Source organism: Euleptes europaea, chromosome 15 (genome assembly GCF_029931775.1).
Source record: "Euleptes europaea isolate rEulEur1 chromosome 15, rEulEur1.hap1, whole genome shotgun sequence".
NCBI lineage: Eukaryota > Metazoa > Chordata > Lepidosauria > Squamata > Sphaerodactylidae > Euleptes > Euleptes europaea.
In genome coordinates this window covers 11,356,440-11,375,823 of record NC_079326.1, presented here as the reverse complement: position 1 = coordinate 11,375,823, position 19,384 = coordinate 11,356,440, and the positions used below count along the sequence as shown (strand labels likewise).

The 19,384-nt window shown below is 44.8% G+C and overlaps 1 protein-coding gene across 2 annotated transcripts in view; it reads left to right on the top strand.

Annotated features, from left to right (window-relative positions):
• SEMA5B (semaphorin 5B) overlaps positions 1 to 19,384 on the top strand; it is a 347,995-nt gene that overhangs the window by 254,269 nt on the left and 74,342 nt on the right. For both annotated transcript variants that reach the window (XM_056861450.1, XM_056861451.1), the window contains exon 11: positions 480 to 687. In XM_056861450.1, coding sequence (XP_056717428.1) covers positions 480 to 687 — 208 coding nt within the window. The remainder of the gene's footprint in view (positions 1 to 479; positions 688 to 19,384) is intronic.

Genomic DNA, 19,384 nt, shown 5'->3' with positions numbered 1-19,384 from the left:
GGTGGGGGGGGGGTGGAGCAAATACAAAAAGTTGTGTTAAAGGGGCTCTTAAGAAATGTGAAGCAGGGATGTGCCGGCTTCACAGTCACTTCCTGAATGACGGTTCAGCGTGAAACACTCAAAAAAATATGCGGGGCACTTCAGCCTGGAACACGCTGCTAATTACCAAGCATAAATGGCCTAAGAGTTACTTGGTAAATAGCCACAGTCCACATAATCCAAGACATGTGAAAAGGGAATGCTACTTGTTAGCAGATTCACTAGTCACACCTTGTATTTACAATATGATGTGAACAGTTAGATTTGCAAGGAAGTCGGGCTGAAAATTTGCTTTGCTTTTTTTTGAACATTTTTTAAAAGTGTGTAGCTAGAAGAGTGGACGGTATATGGGATGTAGTTAATTTTCACTCTCTCTGCTGGATGATAAACTGAACCAACATCTTGGAGATTTACTCGCCTCTTGTTCCTTGTCTCGCTAGAGCATGGCACCATTTTGAAGGCGCTTTCTACCACTAATAAGAGCCTGCGGAGCTGTTATTTAGAGGAAATGCAGATTCTTCCCGCCAGCCAAAAGGAGCCAATCCAGAGCCTCCAAATCCTGCACAGTGACAGATCGCTGTTTGTGGGTTTGAATAATGGAGTGCTAAAAATTCCTCTGGAGAGGTGCTCAATGTACAGAACAGAAGGGTAAGCAAATTTATGGCTCTGATATATTTCTTGCCAGCTCAAAAGAAAAAGCATTGGGGAAACATATTGTAGTCTGGTTCATTTTAGAATACCTTTCTTCATCATTCTGAGAGAGGCAGAAGACACTGACGTGCACAGATAGCCTAGAGAAGGAGGTAATTGTTTACCGTACATGCTCATTAATCCTGTGTGGAGATTAATCCCATGTTATACAAGGAATATTTTATTGTATTTATTTTTTCTGGTTCTTGTTAGGAGTGCATCAGAATTAATTTTATTGTCTTTTTTTTTACATTTTGCATGCAGTTCTGGCCAAAAATATTTGGTTCTGATGGTCTCAAAATCACTGCAGCCTCTTTGCTAATTAGAGTCAAGGCCTGAGGATCACGCCCCATACAGAGCTGAATAAGCTTGTGTTTGATGCTTTTTTTTTCATATTCCATGAAATTGATTTGGTTTTACAAAAACCACATCCTCCATTACATTTACCATATTGTGTGTAAATAAATAAGGAGGAACCTGAATAGCAGTCAGGATGTGGGAAGTGGCAAGATTTGCTGTGGATCCAGAAATGTATTTCTGGATTACCCTTATTTATTTATTATATACTCCATTTTTCTCCCCATTGGAGACCCAAAGTGGCTTACAACATCATTCTCCCTTCCTCCTCCGTTTATTCTCATAACAACCACCCTGTGAAGTAGGTTAGGCTAAGAACATGACCTGCCCAAGCTCAGCCAGCAAGCTTCCATGTTAGAAAGGGAATATTTGAACCTGGGTTTCCCCAATCAGAGTCTGACACTGTAACTACTACTCTGGTCCCCTTTGTGGTATACCTCTGGGCTTTTTGTGGGTACCTTAATGATCTCAAAAAATGTGTCTTAATGATCTCAAAAAGTCTGAACAAGGCCTGATTCTTAAATGCTTAGAAGTTAAGGAAGAATACACATATTACTCGCTGAGCTGAATTCTGGACCCATCTGGACACTTGCATTCCCTATTGACTTTACTATCCATATTCAATACAATGCATTATGAGATACCAAGAAAATTAAAAATAGTGCCTGAAATGTGTGTGCTTGTATTTGTAAAGCGGAGATCCACCATAATGATTTTTTAATCGGACAAGCCCATGCAAACATAATGATTTTTTTTTGTCTTGTAGTAGATCTAGTTTGAACTAACACTGGGCTTATTGTTCTATATCTGTTGCTTTTAACCTGGCCCCAGCATTGCTTCATTAATGCTATCCAGAATTAGTTTTGTATTGTTTGAAAGTAGTCTGTACTTGGGAGGCAGGAATTATTTGTACTTTCATCTCTCACCTTAAAAAAAACACACCCTTCTTCTAGAAAGGATGGCTGTTGCCTCTGCTCACAAGCTTATGTTGAGATGCACAATACATGTGTATGTAGATATAAACCACTGCATGAAAAGCAGTCTTTTAGCTTGTTTGTGTTTTGTGTAGGTTCAGAGGAGCAATTGTGATCTGGGGTTCCATCAGGATAACTGTTCAGCTGCATTGCAAGAGACTTTTCATTTTCTAGCTACTTATGCACCCTTTGCTTGTATTGTTCTTTTATGGGCAGAGGTAGCATGCACATGATCATGGCAACACAGTCTGACCTGACTGACTGTGTCCTCCCCACTTTGGCTGACAGAATCGCCTTGGTCCAGAGTCCTTCAGATCAGAACAGCCACACCAGTTTAGATGTCTAGGATTTTTAAAAATTGCTTTTTGAAGCCAATTGCTCATTCCCAGCAGAGGTGACATCTGGAAAAGTGCCACGTTTATATTGTCAGCTCTAAGATGGAAGGGGAAAAACAATGTTTTGTTTCCAATTTTCATTCTTAACTGCAGTCCCTGCCATCCAAGAGCCCCGAGGACAAAGGGTTTGTATGTCTTAGATGACCTTGCCTTGGAGAACTTGCAAAACATTGACAGGCTTTGAATTTGCACCAAGCTTCTGGAGATGTGTGGTGTTATGTTTTTCTAGCAAGTCAAAGTGGTGTTGGGCAGAATGTGTTAAGAGCTTTACAATGTGCCTGGGCAGTTCCCCAGCACATGAAGAACTAGAACCCGGATATAGGGGCAAAAAGGGATCTGTTTAGTCTGTCATATACACCGCTCCCATGTTTAGCACAGCAAATATCCCAGGAAAGGAAAGATGGAAGGGGGAAAGTAACATTATTGCCCTAACCAAGATACAGAATAGAAAAAGGGGAAGCAAGACAGTAGCACAAGACAGTGAGACTGAACTATTCAATGGTAAGAATAGTCTGGCAGGACAGTAAAAACTCTTCACTTTGCATAATCCTAGTATATAGCTGTATTACTGAGCTAAATACTCAGTTTGCAAGACCTGAGCAAGGCTGTTAACGATTGGACATTTTGGAGGATATTGATTCATAGGATCGCCATGAGTCGGAAGCGACTTGATGGCACTTAACACAATGCTCAGTTATTTTTAGTCCAAATGGTGTTCCTCCCACATGGCTAGCGGGGGGGGGGGGGGAACTAGAGAGAAGATAAGAGATCAAAAGGTTCAATGGGATAAATGGGAAAAGATTTTTTGAAGTAAAAAGGGAAGGAGTCCCTAGCCTGGTGAGGGTGCTGTGGGGAAGGACTGGCTGGTGATAAGGCAGGCAGCTGCAAATGGAGAAGGTAAGAGGTATGCGGGTAGGAAGAGTTGAAGGATGAGTTCTAGGAAGGGAAGCAGAATTGGAGAAGGTGAAAAGCAATACTCTACCTGTCTTTATGACAGGGGTCCAGTGATTTCAGCATCCAATGATGATGGAAGAAGGCGAGGGATCCTGTAATTTCAGCACTGCAAGAAGGGTTGGGAGCACAGCCAGCTAAATGTCTGATCAGATTATTAAACTGCTAGCATCCAGTCACAGGCCATGCTAAATGCGAGCTACCTTGGAGAATGACAGAAGAAAGAGGTTCAGAGTTCAAGCCCCTTCCTCTTGCAGTGGCCATTTTGCTGCACTTGGTCTAATCTGAGCCTCTGACATCATGAGGCCCTAAACTTTTAGAGCAGAGTTCCCAAAAATAGGGGTCCCAGGAGAAAGGGCCATGTGGACAACACTGCCTACCATGTGTAAAATTCTAGCCTTGTAGAGCAGTGTGGGAATAGGAGCAGTATATTAGATGTCTGCCTAAACACAGTTTGGGAAAAGGTTAAGGATATCAAATGGAGTTGGTGAAAACTGTATCTGTTTAAAACCAGCCCAAAATATCCTTTCAAAATACTAATGTGGTAACTTCACATTAACACACAGATGAAGCTATTTTATACTGAGTCAGATCATCAGTTTATCCGGGTCTGTATTATCTGTTCTGATTGACAGTGGTGCTCCAGTGTCTCAGGGAGACACTGGAGATGCTGGGAGGATTGGATCTGGGGTTTCCTTTGTGCTATACTTTGAACCATAGCGCCACTCCTAAATTTCTTTGTCTGCCTTGCACAGCTGCTTTTTGCTGGATCCGTGTTATGGCCAACCCCTGCATAGCCCAGATGTGCTACAACAGAGGTCTTAATGAACTCTAGTAGGAATTATGTGGTGCTGGCTACACCTCTGCAGGATCTAGGACCCAATGTGGAAGGCTCAGGGCTACCAGAAATGTGGAGTGCTCAGGGCTGCCAGAAACCATCGTCATTTCAGTGGTAGTACAACATGCATCTATGGATCATTTAGGGGTTTTAAAAAAGGTAAAGGTCCCCTGTGCAAGCACCGGGTCATTCCTGACCCATGGGGTGACGTCACATCCCGACATTTACTAGGCAGACTTTGTTTTATGGGGTGGTTTGCCAGTGCCTTCCCCAGTCATTTTCCCTTTACCCCCAGCAAGCTGGGTACTCAGTTTACCGACCTCGGAAGTATGGAAGGCTGAGTCAACCTTGAACTGGCTACCTGAAACCAACTTCCATCGGGATCGAACTCAGGTCATGAGCAGAGCTTGGACTGCAGTACTGCAGCTTACCACTCTGCGCCACAGGGCTCCTTGGGGTTTTAGTGACTTCTTAATAGTAAATGAGGAACCCTGTGGCGCAGAGTGTTAAGCTGCAGTACTGCAGTCAAAAGCTCTGCTCACAACCTGAGTTCGATCCCAACGGAAGTTGGTTTCAGGTAGCCGGCTCAAGGTTGACTCAGCCTTCCATCCTTCCGAGGTCGGTAAAATGAGTACCCGGCTTGCTGGGGGTAAAGGGAAGATGACTGGGGAAGGCACTGGCAAACCACCCTGCAAACAAAGTCTGCCTTGTAAACGTCGGGATGTGATGTCACCCCATGGATCAGGAATGACCCGGTGCTTGCACAGGGGACCTTTACCTTTTATAATAGTAAATGAGTCCTATGACTCTTCCTCAATTGTGATGCGTATCACGCCACTCTAGCTGGAATGTTGTGGCTATTATGTTGATGACTCTTGCTGATTAAATACACCCATAAAATGTTCTTAAACATTTTTGTTGAAACATTTTCCCTCCCCCACCCTACATGTAAAGTCAACAGGTTGCCCACTATCTTTGTATTGATATCTACACACTGAGTTGTATCACAAAAGATGTTTTAATTTCATCCATAGTTTTCTACATGGCATTTCTTCTGGACAGTGAGTAATAGACTATTGTTATTGAGTTGAGTCTACATTTAATGCATGCCAGTAAACTGGTTGCAGGAGCATGGCAGGTTATTTCTCCCCCCTCCCCCCCCCCCCCGCCGCCCAGCTGTACTTTCTGGTATTTCTCTGATTTAAAAAATGTCTTTGGCAGAAAATCTATCTTCAGTACTTTTTATAGTAATTTCAACGTGGGGCTTTCATGCAGCAGGAGACTTTGTACCCCCAAGGTAGGAATACCGCAGCCTTGTTTATTTTCTTTGGCTCTGTCCCACTTTCTCAGGGCAGTGGTATATCCTACACCCTGAAGGTTGATTGGGATAATTCAGCATGTTTTTGGAATCCTCTCAGTATGGTTTTTTGTTTTTTTTAAAGAGAGATCAGACAATGGAGAAAAACTGATCACAACATTGATTACATGTAGGTGTTCCAGCTTTCCCAACAGATGTTAAGTTATGGGACACACAGGAAGAAGAGACAAAGCATGGGGGTGGGAAATTGATTCACGTTATTGGGGTCCATGTGTGTCTGGCCTAGGCCTTATGCCCATTACCACAATATGGTCAACTTATGAGATATGTGAACCATCTCCCAATGATTTTTTTTAATGCAAATGACTGCCAATCAGAGTAAAGGAACTCACAGTGTGGGTGTCTAGTCAACCCTTTATTCTCTGTCAATTTTGCCACTAAAATTCTCCCCCATTTTTTCAGCCTTGGAGAAAGGTAAGAAAAAGCTAAGCAAAAAATTAATTTTCCTAGGCTTGAATGAAAACCAGATACCTCTGTGGGGGAGATAGATTTTGAATTTGGAAGTGTCTTGTCCACAGTTTCTTCCAGTGGTGTAACAGAATGTTTCCCAATCCATTGTTTGGGCAGAAATGTCCCCAACAACCATTTTAGTCTTCTTAGCCTGCATTATATGGTGGAATTGAATAAGTGCTTCTTCTCTTAGACATTGAGGTTGAGAAAATATCTCACCTTTCTCATCTGTGGTCAACATCCTTGTCCTCTGCTCTACTTTCTAGGATTCCTGCCTACATTAAATGTTGTATTAAGGTTTAAGCCTGGCATGGTTCAGAATGGGATTGTGCTTTCATACCCAGGCTGACCCCTGCCCAGCTGAGAATCCCTGTCTGTCTCTTTCATTAGGGCTTTTACGACAGCTCAGCTCTCCTTTGGATGGCTGCCCTTCTCACTGGTAGTCAGAGGCCCTCTGTATTTCTGTTTTTATTAGAGGTCGGTTTTGCTTGGCAAGGCAAAGGGAGGATTTTTTATAGTGTTTATGGAGCAGTGCTTATTCATATATTTTTAATAACTCTCTTTTTACTGATGTAAACATAAATCCAGATTTAATCACAATTTCCTCAGGGCAGCATTCATCTTCATATCCCAGCACAAGTAGTGTTTATTTTATTTTGCTCTTTTTAGAAAATGAATTGCTCAGTAAAGTACTCATTGTCACTACAAAATGATGGAAAGTGGTGTCAGGGAATAAGGGATGGAATAATTTTCTGTGTATATTGTTTGAGGCCATAATCTGAGATTCTGCCATCTCTTACAAAGACATAGTTGATGTTAGGGCTATAGGGAGGAAGTGCCAGCCCCCTTTAAAAGAAGCCACTATCATTGGTATGGAAGGGGAAATGAGCCAAAATTGCCTGTGGATGCCAAGCGTTTCTTTGCTGTCATTTCCCAATAAATTACATGGTTTTTTGGCCCTACAGTGGAATGGAAAGTTATGCTTAATTCAAGACATTGCATTGAGGTGTCTACGGTTAGTCAAAAGGGAGTGTACACATGGTATACAGGAGACAGCAGCAACTCAATGCTCAGTATTAAAGTATGCCTTTTTATAGAAGCAGATTATTCTAAGTTAAATTTTTTCACTTTATTCAATAAATTATTATGCTGAAATTTTGGGGAAAGGAAAAGAAGTGCAAATTATTTACACATAATTAACTGTCATGATTGAAGGTCAAAAATCAAGATTTTTGAAGGGCCTGAATTTTTCTTGTGCTTCAGGGCAACAATGCTAGAATGAAAATATGCTAAAACAAGCAGGGATGCTTGTCAATTTGCAGGTTTGGTTTTTGGAAAGACGGCAATACCTTTTATCCATTCAGTTTCACTCTTGTATATCTGTCCCATACTCACACACCATTCATACTTAATATTCTTATGCAATCTGTGTTCTCATACACACAGTAGTAATACATGCAGTCTGTTGGCCAACATTTTAATAACACTGCATTGCTGGACTTTTCCCCACTCACAGTACACCCATATCTATGTTCCTATGCCTTGTGTACAGTCATTAATATCAAGTGAAGCCACAACTCTTACACCAAATGGCTAACATTGTTTCAAAGCCTGGGGCTAGGTTCACATGTAAAGGAAAACCATGCTGATCTACTAGGTTGATACCTGCACACATAGTCTATGAGAGACATATACTAACCAGTATTACAACTAGAACCAATCTGACCAGATGTTTGAGTAATTGGTAATAGATTTTACAACCTATACACATGCCTGGTTGGGTTTGAACTGTTTGTATATGTATTTATTTATTTCTGTAAATGTGTGCAGGCTTAACATGGGTTTTAATTAACCACTGATGAAGGCCCAATAGGCCGAAACGCGTTTGGTTTGTGGTTACAGTTATCAACCCTAGGAAATGCCATTGTGCTATTTTAATGTTTTTAAATATTTTTAACCTTTACATAGCGCTTCTAATAAATTATATTTTCAGTATTTATACACACACACACACACACACACACACACACACACACACACACACACATATATATAATGGAAGAAAAAAGAGGGGAATAAAACCCAACCTGAAAACAGAAGCTGGGTACCCAAGGTTGGGTAGAACGAATATGAATACACACACACACACACACACACACACACACACACACACCCAAGGTTGGGTGTGTGTGTGTGTATAAAAAAACCCAACCTTGGGTACCCAGCTTCTGTTTTCAGGTTGGGTTTTATTCCCCTCTTTTTTCTTCCATTACTGTGAGGGCCACAGATTCCTGTTTCAGATAGTTCACGATGGGTAGGCATGTTAGTCTGTCACGAGCACTAGAAAAGAGCAAGAGTCCAGTAGCACCTTAAAGACTAACAAAATTTTTGGCAGGGTATGAACTTTCGTGAGCCACAGCTCTAATAGTTGTGTGGCTTTTCACATTAACACTTCAGATCTGAGGAATCCAAGTTCACATGGCCGATTCAATTGACCCCCCCACACACACACAAACACCATTTGACAACACCAGGGGTCCAATAGACCCTCCTTTGGCACACACACCTGGAGATTTATCCCACAGTTTTGTCAGTCATCTTTGTAGTCTGGAGAATAAGGGAAGTGGCAGTGGGAAACAAGCCAGAATGTCTGTATTCATATGTCGTATGAAATCATAGTGAAGAAGAAGAATTGGTTTTTTTTACCCCAATTTTCTCTACCTTTAAGGAGTCTCAAACCAGCTTATAATCGCCTTCCCTTCCTCTCTCCAGAACAGACACCTTGTGAGGTAGGTGGGCCTGAGAGAGTTCTGAGAGAACTGTGACTAGCCCAAGGTCATTCAGCAGGCTTCATGTGTAGGAGTGGGGAAACCAACCCGGTTCACCAGATTAGAGTCCGCCGCTCATGAGGAGGAATGGGGAATCAAACCTGATTCTCCAGTTTAGAGTCCGCCGCTCTTATCCACTACACCACGCGGACTCTTTGAGTAACTGTAACTAACTTCCGATGCTTGCTTAAAGTATCCTAACTAACCATAGTGGGTTGACCTGTGTTTAGATATGAGACCCAGTCCCTCCTGCTGGGTCCTCTTGACCCTGGAGCCATTTACCTGGGCCAAAAATGCTGGCAGAATAGCCCCAGAGTAGGGCGCAGTGAAGCAGGCCAGGGAGATGGTGAGGCCAGTGGCTCCAGTGCTGGCTCCTTTGGTGGCAGCAGAAGAAGCTGCTTCCTGCCTCTCTGTGGACTGCCAGTCAGCTGGCTGATTTGCCCAGAGGGGGAATTCTGTTTGGCCGGTGACTCTAGGGCCAGTCCTGGCAGGGCAGCAGCATGAAGAGCCATGCACCACAATACCGTATCACCAATGATCAGCTGGCTTGCAGGCCAAGGGAGAGAATGCCACCCACCCAGCCTGGCAGGGGGACTTTGGGTGGTGGTGGGTGGCTGGCCACAGTCAGTGAGGGACCAGCAAGGGACCTGGCCACCCTGGTCAGTGTACCTGCCTTCCCGTGGCCATGGTTATAGGGGCAGGAAAATCTTTCTGGGAGGAATGAGGAGGTGGGGATGAAATCAGTCCCTGTATAAAGGAAGCAAAGGAGATGGCTAGGGTTGAATCCCCAGTTTCAGAAGAAACCCCCCAAGGAGCGCTACTGGAGGTGGCTGAGAAGGATCAAGGCTGATGGAGGTGGCGGAAAAGATCTGGGTGGAGAAACCATAGCCCACCCCCAGCTGTGACCAAACTCCCTGTAATAGAATTGCATAATCTAACAGCAGCAGCATCCAGGTGTGTATTCTTGTGGATCCGGGAGATGCAATACAATATACCCCTGCCACATTAGAAGATCAACTAAACATTGTTAGTTTATTTATAGAGCAATCCTAAACATGTCTAACCCTACTCAGGTCTGTTCAGTGGGGCTTACTGCTAGATAAATGCTTGTAGAATTGCACTGTTCACCTGTGGTTTTTCATGATGTCTGAACTGAGCCTATGACTTGGGTTATCTTGTTTTTGTTTTTTTGTCATTTTTTAAAAATGATTTGTTAGGACCATTATTTTTCTGCAAATGAATGTATTCTGTGCTTTAGACTCCACTACTATCATAGTAAGTACTCTAAAAGATTATCCAAAGCTGACTTGGGTTGTGCAAATACGTTTATAGATAAATGCAGCTTATACAGCGAATGTTATCTATTGCTTTCTACATTCACCAAAATGATATGGAAAGTATGTCCCAAGTGTTTGAAACTACACACAAACACCCATTAATAAAATTGCCAGCAGGCTGAGATAAATTTGATGTAGTCTTAGCTCATTATATATTTTTGATTTGTTTATTGCTGAGCAAGTTGCCCGTTTCTTCCCAGCCTGGCACTGAGTCTCCAGCAGGAGTTTATGTTTATTTGTTTCTGTACGTGAGTAGGTATTTTATCAGAAGCCATCCTAATTCTTATATTTTGTGGAATGGCAAACAGCTGTTCCTTATTTATTGAAGACAAATGTTAGATGATTGTATAGATTTTCATGAACTGTGTAGAATTCCAGAGTTTGAAAAACTCAAAGCTTGTTTTGAAACACTTGGGGTTCTGTTTTGCTATCTTTCTCCCTCCTGGGAAATGACAGTGTGAAAATACCAGCTAGTTCTACGGGTGGAATTCACCAGACAGATCCATTTAATGTCAGTGGTTGTTAACTAAGATGGTGCTAGGAGACCAAAGCCGTCTTGCAAAGAACATCTTTGAACTTCAGATTAGTGTTGCACTGTTCTCATTCATTGAGTTCTGGCCCACGTCAACAACATAGTGACTACTGGTGGACTTCCATAATGCATCCAAAAGTGTCTTGATTACAGATCACACAAGTGCATGAGAGATGCCTGATGTCAAGAAAGACAGGCTACGTGGGTAGATAAGCTGTTGTTATGACCCAGTAAGGTTCTCATGTTCCTGTGGTTTTACATGGGAGGTGATACAGTTCTATAGCACTGGTTTCAGTGCTTGAATAGAACCTGTTGCCCCTAAGTGGAAGTGAACGTTGATGCTAGAGTGAAGCAATGAATGTGTTGTATCCTTTAGCAGGGAAATTAATTTGTTTCCACTTGACTGGTATCTGCATAAGCTCAGTTCTGCTTTGCTTGTCTTTTCAGTGGGCATGATAATGGATTTTTACAGATCACCAGTTTGTCTCTGTGGTTTACTTTTGTATGTGTGTATGTGCTTAGGAAGTCAAAATTGCAAGATTTAGCTTTTTAAAATCTTTATTTTCATAACTCTTGAACATTGTTGGGTTTGTTTTCTGCTTGTTTCGCACCATCTGGTTTGGGGCTTGGTGGAATCTCTCTATCCTGCATGTGGGTTATTGAGGCTGTCAGTAATTAGGATTTCACTGGCTGGAAGCTAATATGCTTATTTGTTTAGCTCATCCTGCTTTGCAGGGGAATGTTAATTGTACAATAAGCTAATCTTTTCGAGTGGTGCCAGCCTGCCAAGTACAATCTCATGCTCACAGCTACTGGGCAGGGATCTAGCAATTCTCTATTACCTGTACAATGTCTTCACCACCACCACCTATACACACCCTTGGTAGTAGTCAAAGCAGTGCTTTATAAATGAACTCTGCAACATTTTGCTTCTTTTAGAAGAAGGCCAGCGAACTCACATAAACGTTACTGTAATGTTTTGGACTCAAAAATCCAATTCTGCACTAAGAACAACCTAAATACTACAGCCATGATACAAAAGGAAAAAATAATACACATTTTAGTATTTATTTATTTTGCATAGGGGTAGGGGTAGGAGCCGGGGGTTCGGGGTACCGGGTCCTCCACTCCTCTGCCGCCCGCACTGGTTGAGCCCAAGGAGCCTCCTCGGCCTCAGACCAGTCGGAGGGAGAGTCCGAGTCAACTTCTCCCTCCGACATAGCCAGAGTCTCGCTGCTGTCAGCCGTCAGCAAGGAGCCTTCTGACTTCTCTCCTCCCTGGCCTCCGCTCCAGTGGCCTTTATAAAGGCCAGGCTCCTCCCTTTCCCCTCCCAGGCCCCGCCCCCGAGACATAATGAGGGCTGGTGAGCTCCTCCCCCGGAAGCAGGCCGTTCCCCTTTGGCCCTGCTTCCGGGTCGCGGCCAGGCGGCCTAGCCCACGCCTCCTCCCCCCTTGCCTCTTGGTGGGGCTGAGGGATAACCACCGGCGTCGAGCGACGTAGGACTTCCGCGTCCTCGCCCGGTGCGCGCCCGCCCGCCTGTCAGCTGGGCCGGGGGGAGGTCTACGAGGAGGCCCGCGGGGACGGCAGGACGACCGAGGCCTCTGCGGCTGGCCGAAACTCGGGCGTCGTCTTCCGGCCGTCAGCCCTGCCCTCCCTCTTTGTGGTGCCGGCCGGCTTCCCCTTCCCCGCTCAAACCCCTGGCCCCGTCCTCCTCCCCGGCCGCTCCGTTTCCTGCCGCAGCGTCTGCGGGGAAGAAAAGATAGTCAGGTAAGGGATCGGAATCCTGATTCTCCTCGGCCCCCTCCCGGGGTCTCCCCTTTTCCTGCGCTCCCCTGGTGTTGGTAGAGCCATGCAGTCCCAGACGGGCCGGCTCTGGGCCCGTCTCGGGATAGTAGGTTTTCATAGACTTAAGCATTTGTGGAGAAAGAGCAGGGAGTAATAGCTAGTAATATGGGGAGGAAAATATATGCAGGGTGCTAATATTACCCACTGGCAATATAATATCTTGCCCAGGACCTCTCTGATATCTAAGACTTTACCAAACAGTTAATATATTTCCAGACTGTCATGGCAATTCATAATATATTCTTTTTAAATAACAGCTGAGTTTTTCATGATTCCCAAATGCTCTGCCAAATACAAGATTCAATGCCCATGTCCCATTTACGTAGGTGGAAGTTTTCTATGGCCCTGATTCACCACAATGGAAAAGTGTTGGAAAAGCAGATGCTGCCTGGGTATGGAAAATAGGCTTTGCAGAGTGCATGTTTCACATCAGTTCCTCACAGGCCACTAGCATGAGCCAATGTACACTTTGTGTAGCTGGACTGAGATATCTGAAACCATGATTCTGATATCCAGAAGTGATCGCTGTTTGGATTTATATCCTTTGATATTGTACATAGCACTACACTTAAGGATTCTTCTGCTACATTAACTGTACTAAGTGGGCGTTTATGCCCAATGTGCTGATTATCACAATAATCTGAAACGTCGTCTTCTGTTTATTTTTGTACTTGTGACTTCTGAAATTAAAGTATCGAATGAGAGTGGTGCCTCAGTGACAGCTGATAGGGAAATTCCTAAGGAGCTGATCCTATTTTATTGCAAATATCTTTGATGGCTAAAAATAAGGAACAAGAGGCAAAATACCCCTCATATTAGAGAAATGAATTGAATTGTTTATCAAGGAAAGTTTTGGTGTATTCTATTAGGCATCAGAGAAGACATTTATTGTAAAGCAATATTGTAAAAGTGGGCTACCATTGAGGCTAATACCCTGTCAGAATCAATCTCACTCGTTAAATGTGTTTGGGAAGGTGTTTTTCTTAACCCCTCACATGTATAATACTGTTAATAACTAGCCTAAAGTGAGTGAGGACCTAGTGTTTTTTTATGTCTACTGGATCTGAGGCTTCACTTTGGTAGGCTTTGGGCTGAAATTGTGATGGTTTTTTAATGTCCTTTGTGGCTGATTGTCGCAGCTCTGAATGAAGGAAAGGCAGGGAATACATTTTGTAATGAATACATTGTGGGACACTTTACCACCACCACCATGATAACATTCCTTTCGAAGCAGTTGTGCAGATATACTGGCATAATCTCTCTCACGTGAATGGTCAAATATTTGATAGCAAGGCATTTCTGTAAAATGGAGTTCTGTTTACTTAGGGGTATAGTTAAAACTAGATTCCAACTAAAGCACAGGTAAAGATCTTACCCAGAGCCCCGTGGCGCAGAGTGGTAAACTGCAATACTGCAGTCCAAGCTCTGCTCAAAACCTGAGTTCGATCCCGACAGTAGGGCTGTTGAATTAAAAAAAATTCGGTATAGCTGAATTCGGCCCGTTAGATTCAGGATATGCCGAAGTCCGAACTCCCCCACTTCGGGTCCATGCAATTCGGCGGGAATTCAAAGTTCGGGGAAAAAATTCGGCCGAATAAAGCCATTAAAAACACAACCGCGCCTTTCCGCGGTTCTGGGGGGGCATTTTTGGGGGTAGAGGTCCCAAACTTTCAGCGGAGCTTCAAAGGACGTTTCTTGAAAGACCCCCCAAGTTTTGTAAAGATTGGGTCGGGGGGGGGCTGAAATATGGGCCCAGAAAGGGGTCCCCCCCACCCTTAATGTGCATGTCTGAGCAGAGCTTGCCGCCCACGCACAAAGCTCCCAGCCCCGACAAACAGCTGAGAAGTTTACAAAGCATTGCAACACAACTGCAAAACAACACGACTGCAGAGCAACACAACCTTGAAAGCAACACCTTTTCAACTGTGCAAAGCAACACCTGACACCTGGGAGTTTGCAAACCATGGAAAGGGACAGAGGCAGCTAGCTATGCATAATGAGCAGGAGGGGTGGAATTTCCCCTTTTGCATGGGACTCCAAATGCATTCTTTAAGTCACCATTTGAAAACCAGTTTTGAGCAAGCATCCAAATAGGCCTAACCACTCTTATGAATGAGGGAAAACCTGAAGACACACAACTGAACCCCCCCCCTCAAACCAGGGAGAGAGAGACTCGAGGGGGAACACAACCCCAGGCAGAACCGGCAAAAGCCCCCTTTGGCTTCCCCCCCACCCACAGAAACTGCTCCCTCCCCACACACACACAGACTCTGCTTCCCTCCCACACACACACACACACACAGGAGAAAAATTATAGATTAAAGCCCCCAAAGGGGTCTTACTGTGGCTGTCTTCTGTTCCATCAGGAGGGGCTGGGGAGGACTTGTAATCCAAGACGATTCCAATTAGGCACGGGACGTTTTGCTCTGGAGATGCATACACAATCAGCTGATCCATTCATCCCAATAGGGAAAAGGGGAAAGGGAAAAGCCCATATCTCGGGACCCCCTGACCCAATGTTTGCAAAACTTGGCTGGTCTCTTAAGAAGGCTTGTCTGAAGCTCCGCTCAAAGTTTGGGATCTGCACCCCCAAAAATGCGGCCCCTGCAGCCACGGAAAGAGAAAAGGGGGGAGCCAATATTTCTGCCCCCACTGAACCCATCTTTACAAAACATGGGTGGTATCTTAAGAAGGATTGTCTGAAGCTATGCTGAAAGTTTGGGGGCTGTATCCCCAAAAAAGCGCCCCCTGCAGCCACGTAAATGGAAAAGGGATGGAGGGAAAAGGGGTGGAGCCCATATCTCAAGACCCCCTGACCCAATGTTTACAAAACTTGGGGGGTATCTTAAGAAGGCTCATCTGAAGCTCCACTGAAAGTTTGGGGTCTGTACCCCCAAAAATGCGCCCCCTGCAGCCACAGAAAGGAGCGAATGTGCACAAGCACCCACACACACACACAAGGATTTCCCTCTCTCTCTCTCTCTCTCCCCGGCCGGGCCGCACATCAGCTGATTCCTCCAGTACTCAATCCTGACTGACTGGCCAGAAGAAGACCCAGCTTGGCCACCGATTGGCCGGGGAAGGAGAATGCTGCTTACTGACGGTTATGCTGCTTACTGCCGCCCCGAATTGGCCGGATTTATTTGTGAACTCCCGAACTCGCTGAATTCGGCTCTCCCGGTTGCCCTCAATTTTTGAGTTCGGTTCGTCCCGAACTAAAAACCACAGAATCAGGGGAAATTTGGCTTTTTTCAGTTCGGGCCGAACCGAATCAACAGCCCTACCTGACGGAAGTCGGTTTCAGGTAGCCGTCTCAAGGTTGACTCAGCCTTCCATCCTTCCGAGGTCGGTAAAATGAGTACCCAACTTGCTGGGGGTAAAGGGAAGATGACTGGGGAAGGCACTGGCAAACCACCCCGTAAACAAAGTCTGCCTTGGAAACGTCGGGATGTGACGTCACCCCATGGGTCAGGAATGACCTGGTGCTTGCACAGGGTACCTTTACCTTTTTAAAGATCTTACCACAGGTGAGTTGCATTGGAAGGCAGTTCACACTATACAAATTCACTCACCAGCTTGCTGATGGTGACTGTTTCTTCCTGGTTATGTTGGTTTAGTGAACCTCAGTGCTGGTGAAGTGACTGTAGCATTTTGACAGTGGCTTACATTCCGAACACCAACAATAGATTGCCATAAACAAAAATCTGTGTGAGATGGATGCAGCATGCAAACTGCCACCGTGTGCCTCTAGAAGGGGCTGCTATCTGAGTACATGCATGTGTTTTCAAGCCCACATATATGTAACATTTGGGTTGCTGGTCCCTCTTTGCAACCAGTGGGAGGTTTTTGGGGCAGAGCCTGAGAAGGGTGGGGTTTGGGGAGGGGAGGAACTTCAATGCCATAGAGTCCAATTGCCAAAGCAGCCATTTTCTCCAGGTGAACTGATCTCTATCGGCTGGAGATCAGTTGTAATTGGAGATCTCCAGCTAGTATCTGGTGGTTGGCAACCCTAGTAACATCCTGTAATAATGAAGGAAGGTCATGGAATTCTAGGTGTTCCTTCCTAGCAGAAGTTTTACCTTGGCCTACAGAAATACAGCTTTAAGGAGTCTTTATTTTAGTAATACAGCATTATATCCTCCCTTGCCATAACCTCAACACTGTCACTTCATTCCACCTCATTGGACTCTGTCTCCACTGACTCTGTCTTGCCGTCTCTCCCTCATATGTGACCCATTCAACTTTTGCCCTCTTCTGCTGTTGTTAGGCGTTCTCTCCTTACCTCCTCCCCAACTCTTATCAATTGCATTTCCCCCATCCCTTTCAGTACCCTGACTTCCAAAACAAGCAGTGAACTATATAGGGAACTTCTCTAGAGTTAATCTATAACACAGGACTTAATGTGTCAGATATTGAGTTATAGAGTCTGTGAAAGAACCACTCATATGTATTTTCAAGGTATGCATACTAATGCAGAATGATAAAAAAAAGTTATGGGTACTTTATGCAGGGGGTTAGTATGTGCTTTCCTTCCCAGTAATCCATTCCATGGTTCAAGTAAGCTGTGCCTTAAAAATTTTAAACAAGTCAAACAAAATGGTGGTTGAAGCACTGCTGGAAATTGTTTGTGTGCTTCAGGGGAAGTGCTGGGTCTTCCCCCCCTGCATTTCCAGAAACAGCTGGTATCTCTCTTGCCGCTTCTGCAAAGCTCTGTGTGAAGTGAAATGTTCCCCCTCCACAAATAATGGCCTCCTACTAAGTTAAGCCAGAGTCTATGGACTTCTGCTGGAGATTTATCATCTTCATACTTGCAAGATGTATGCTGCAAATAAACTCTCATTCCTTCAGGCTATTTGGCAGCATATACATTTGGATAACAAGGAACTTTTCATAATCAATGTTCAGCCCATGACCAGTCTTAGTGCCTGGAGACTCCCCCTCCCCAGTCTGTTTCTATATTCTTTATATTAAATGAGTATCCTTGGCTAACCTGAGTGCTGCTGTTTTTCAGCTTAAACTCAGGAAAACGTGGCTCAACAGTAAGATGCACTGTATCAGAAACAAATCTGGGACAGGCCAGTAAAGTGGTCGGCTGCTGGTTCGGCAGAGCTAGGTCATCTGAGATTTTGCCTGCTGGTTTTCGTGAAACCAAACTGCATGGAGCCAAGTACAATTTCGAAGTCATTCCTTGGTTCAGATAATGAGAAGCTCCACAGAAGTGGGTGAAATCCTGAGAGGGAACATTTGATGAATCCATTGATTTGGCCTCTTGAATATCTGCTACATTTTGTGGAATCATAATGTTTTAATGGACATTAGGGATCATCTAAGGATTTCATATAATAAAAATAAACATTTAAATTGTTTTGAAGGTATAATCTTGTTGAAAACATATGCCTTAAAACCAGATAAATATTTTTTAAATCCCCAACAGATTCCTGTCTGAGAAAGGAGGTTCTGCAAGTTCAGGGCAGGATGTTCCCAGGTGAACTGCTCTACAATTCAGAACTATTTTATTTCTAATATTTAACATGCTTCTTAAAAGCAAACAGTTCCTCAAAGATGTGCAGCCAGAAGAAAACCCTGTAAATGGATGATTCCAAAAGGCCTGGGTGATCTCGGCCTACATTCTTAATGCTCCATTGATACTACTGTTAGGAACTTTCCCCCGATAATCAGACTTATATTAAGTCTGTTCCATGTTGAACTTCTTCCAATTCTAGCTGTGCATCTTTTGGGATGGGTATGAGCTAATACAGCATTATGGTCTCTGGCCCAAAGAATAATGTTTTGTGGGGGTGAGGTGTACATATGGCCAGCCATACTAAAAATATAGATGGGCTTGAAATTAATAGGACATTAAGGAAGGGGGAAGGAAACCATATTTAAAATGTCATGATTTACTGCAAACAGAGCAGTCATGTAGTTCAGATTTTGGTAGATTGTACTGTTTTCAGACTGATGGTAGGGGGTTGAATACTTGAATACTTTTCTATGTTAACAACTGCCTGCATGTTTAGAAAACTAACAGTCATGGAGAATGCAAGTCTTAGAATCATAGAGTTGGAAGGGGCCATACAGGCCATCTAGCCCAACCCCCTGCCCAATGCAGGATCAGCCTAAAGCCGTGTTGGCGAACCTATGGCACGCGTGCCGTTCCTGGCACGCGTCGCCCTTTCCGCTGGCACGCCCCGCTCGCCGCGGCTCAGCTGTTCCTCGCCCCTCCCTCTCAGCTTCCTCCAAGTAGCTGGCCTTTCCAGCTTTGCCCCGCCCACCTCCACTGTAGCCTAGTAGTGGTTCCCGGGTGCCTCGTGGTTCCCAGCTCGGCGCTCACCGGCTACCTCTCCTACCCCAGCTTCTACTGCGGCTTCGTGGAGTGCTGCCCCGGCGAGCAGGACCGGCCCAACTGAACCGGTAGTGCTTCGCGGGAGGCCGGGTCCGCGGGGGTGGGGGAGAGCCTCGGTGCCAGTTTGGGGCCAGGCCGGTGCCAGGGAACCGGGAGGAAGCGGAGGCTGGGTGGCGGGGAACAGGGCGCCTGGGCTGAGCAGAAGGAGCGGCGAGCGGAACGGTGGGGCCGGCTCCTTGGGCTGGTGCAGCGGAACTGGGATTGGGCGGCCGGGGAGGACAGGGAGAATTGGGTGGCTCTGTCGTGGTGCAGGTGAGGAGCGAGAGCTGTAAGCGTAGTCTGGGGAACAGTCCAAGGTCATTCACAGTGAAAGTAGAGTCCGAGATATCAATTCAGGCAAGGGAAGTCCAAAGCGTTAGTCAGA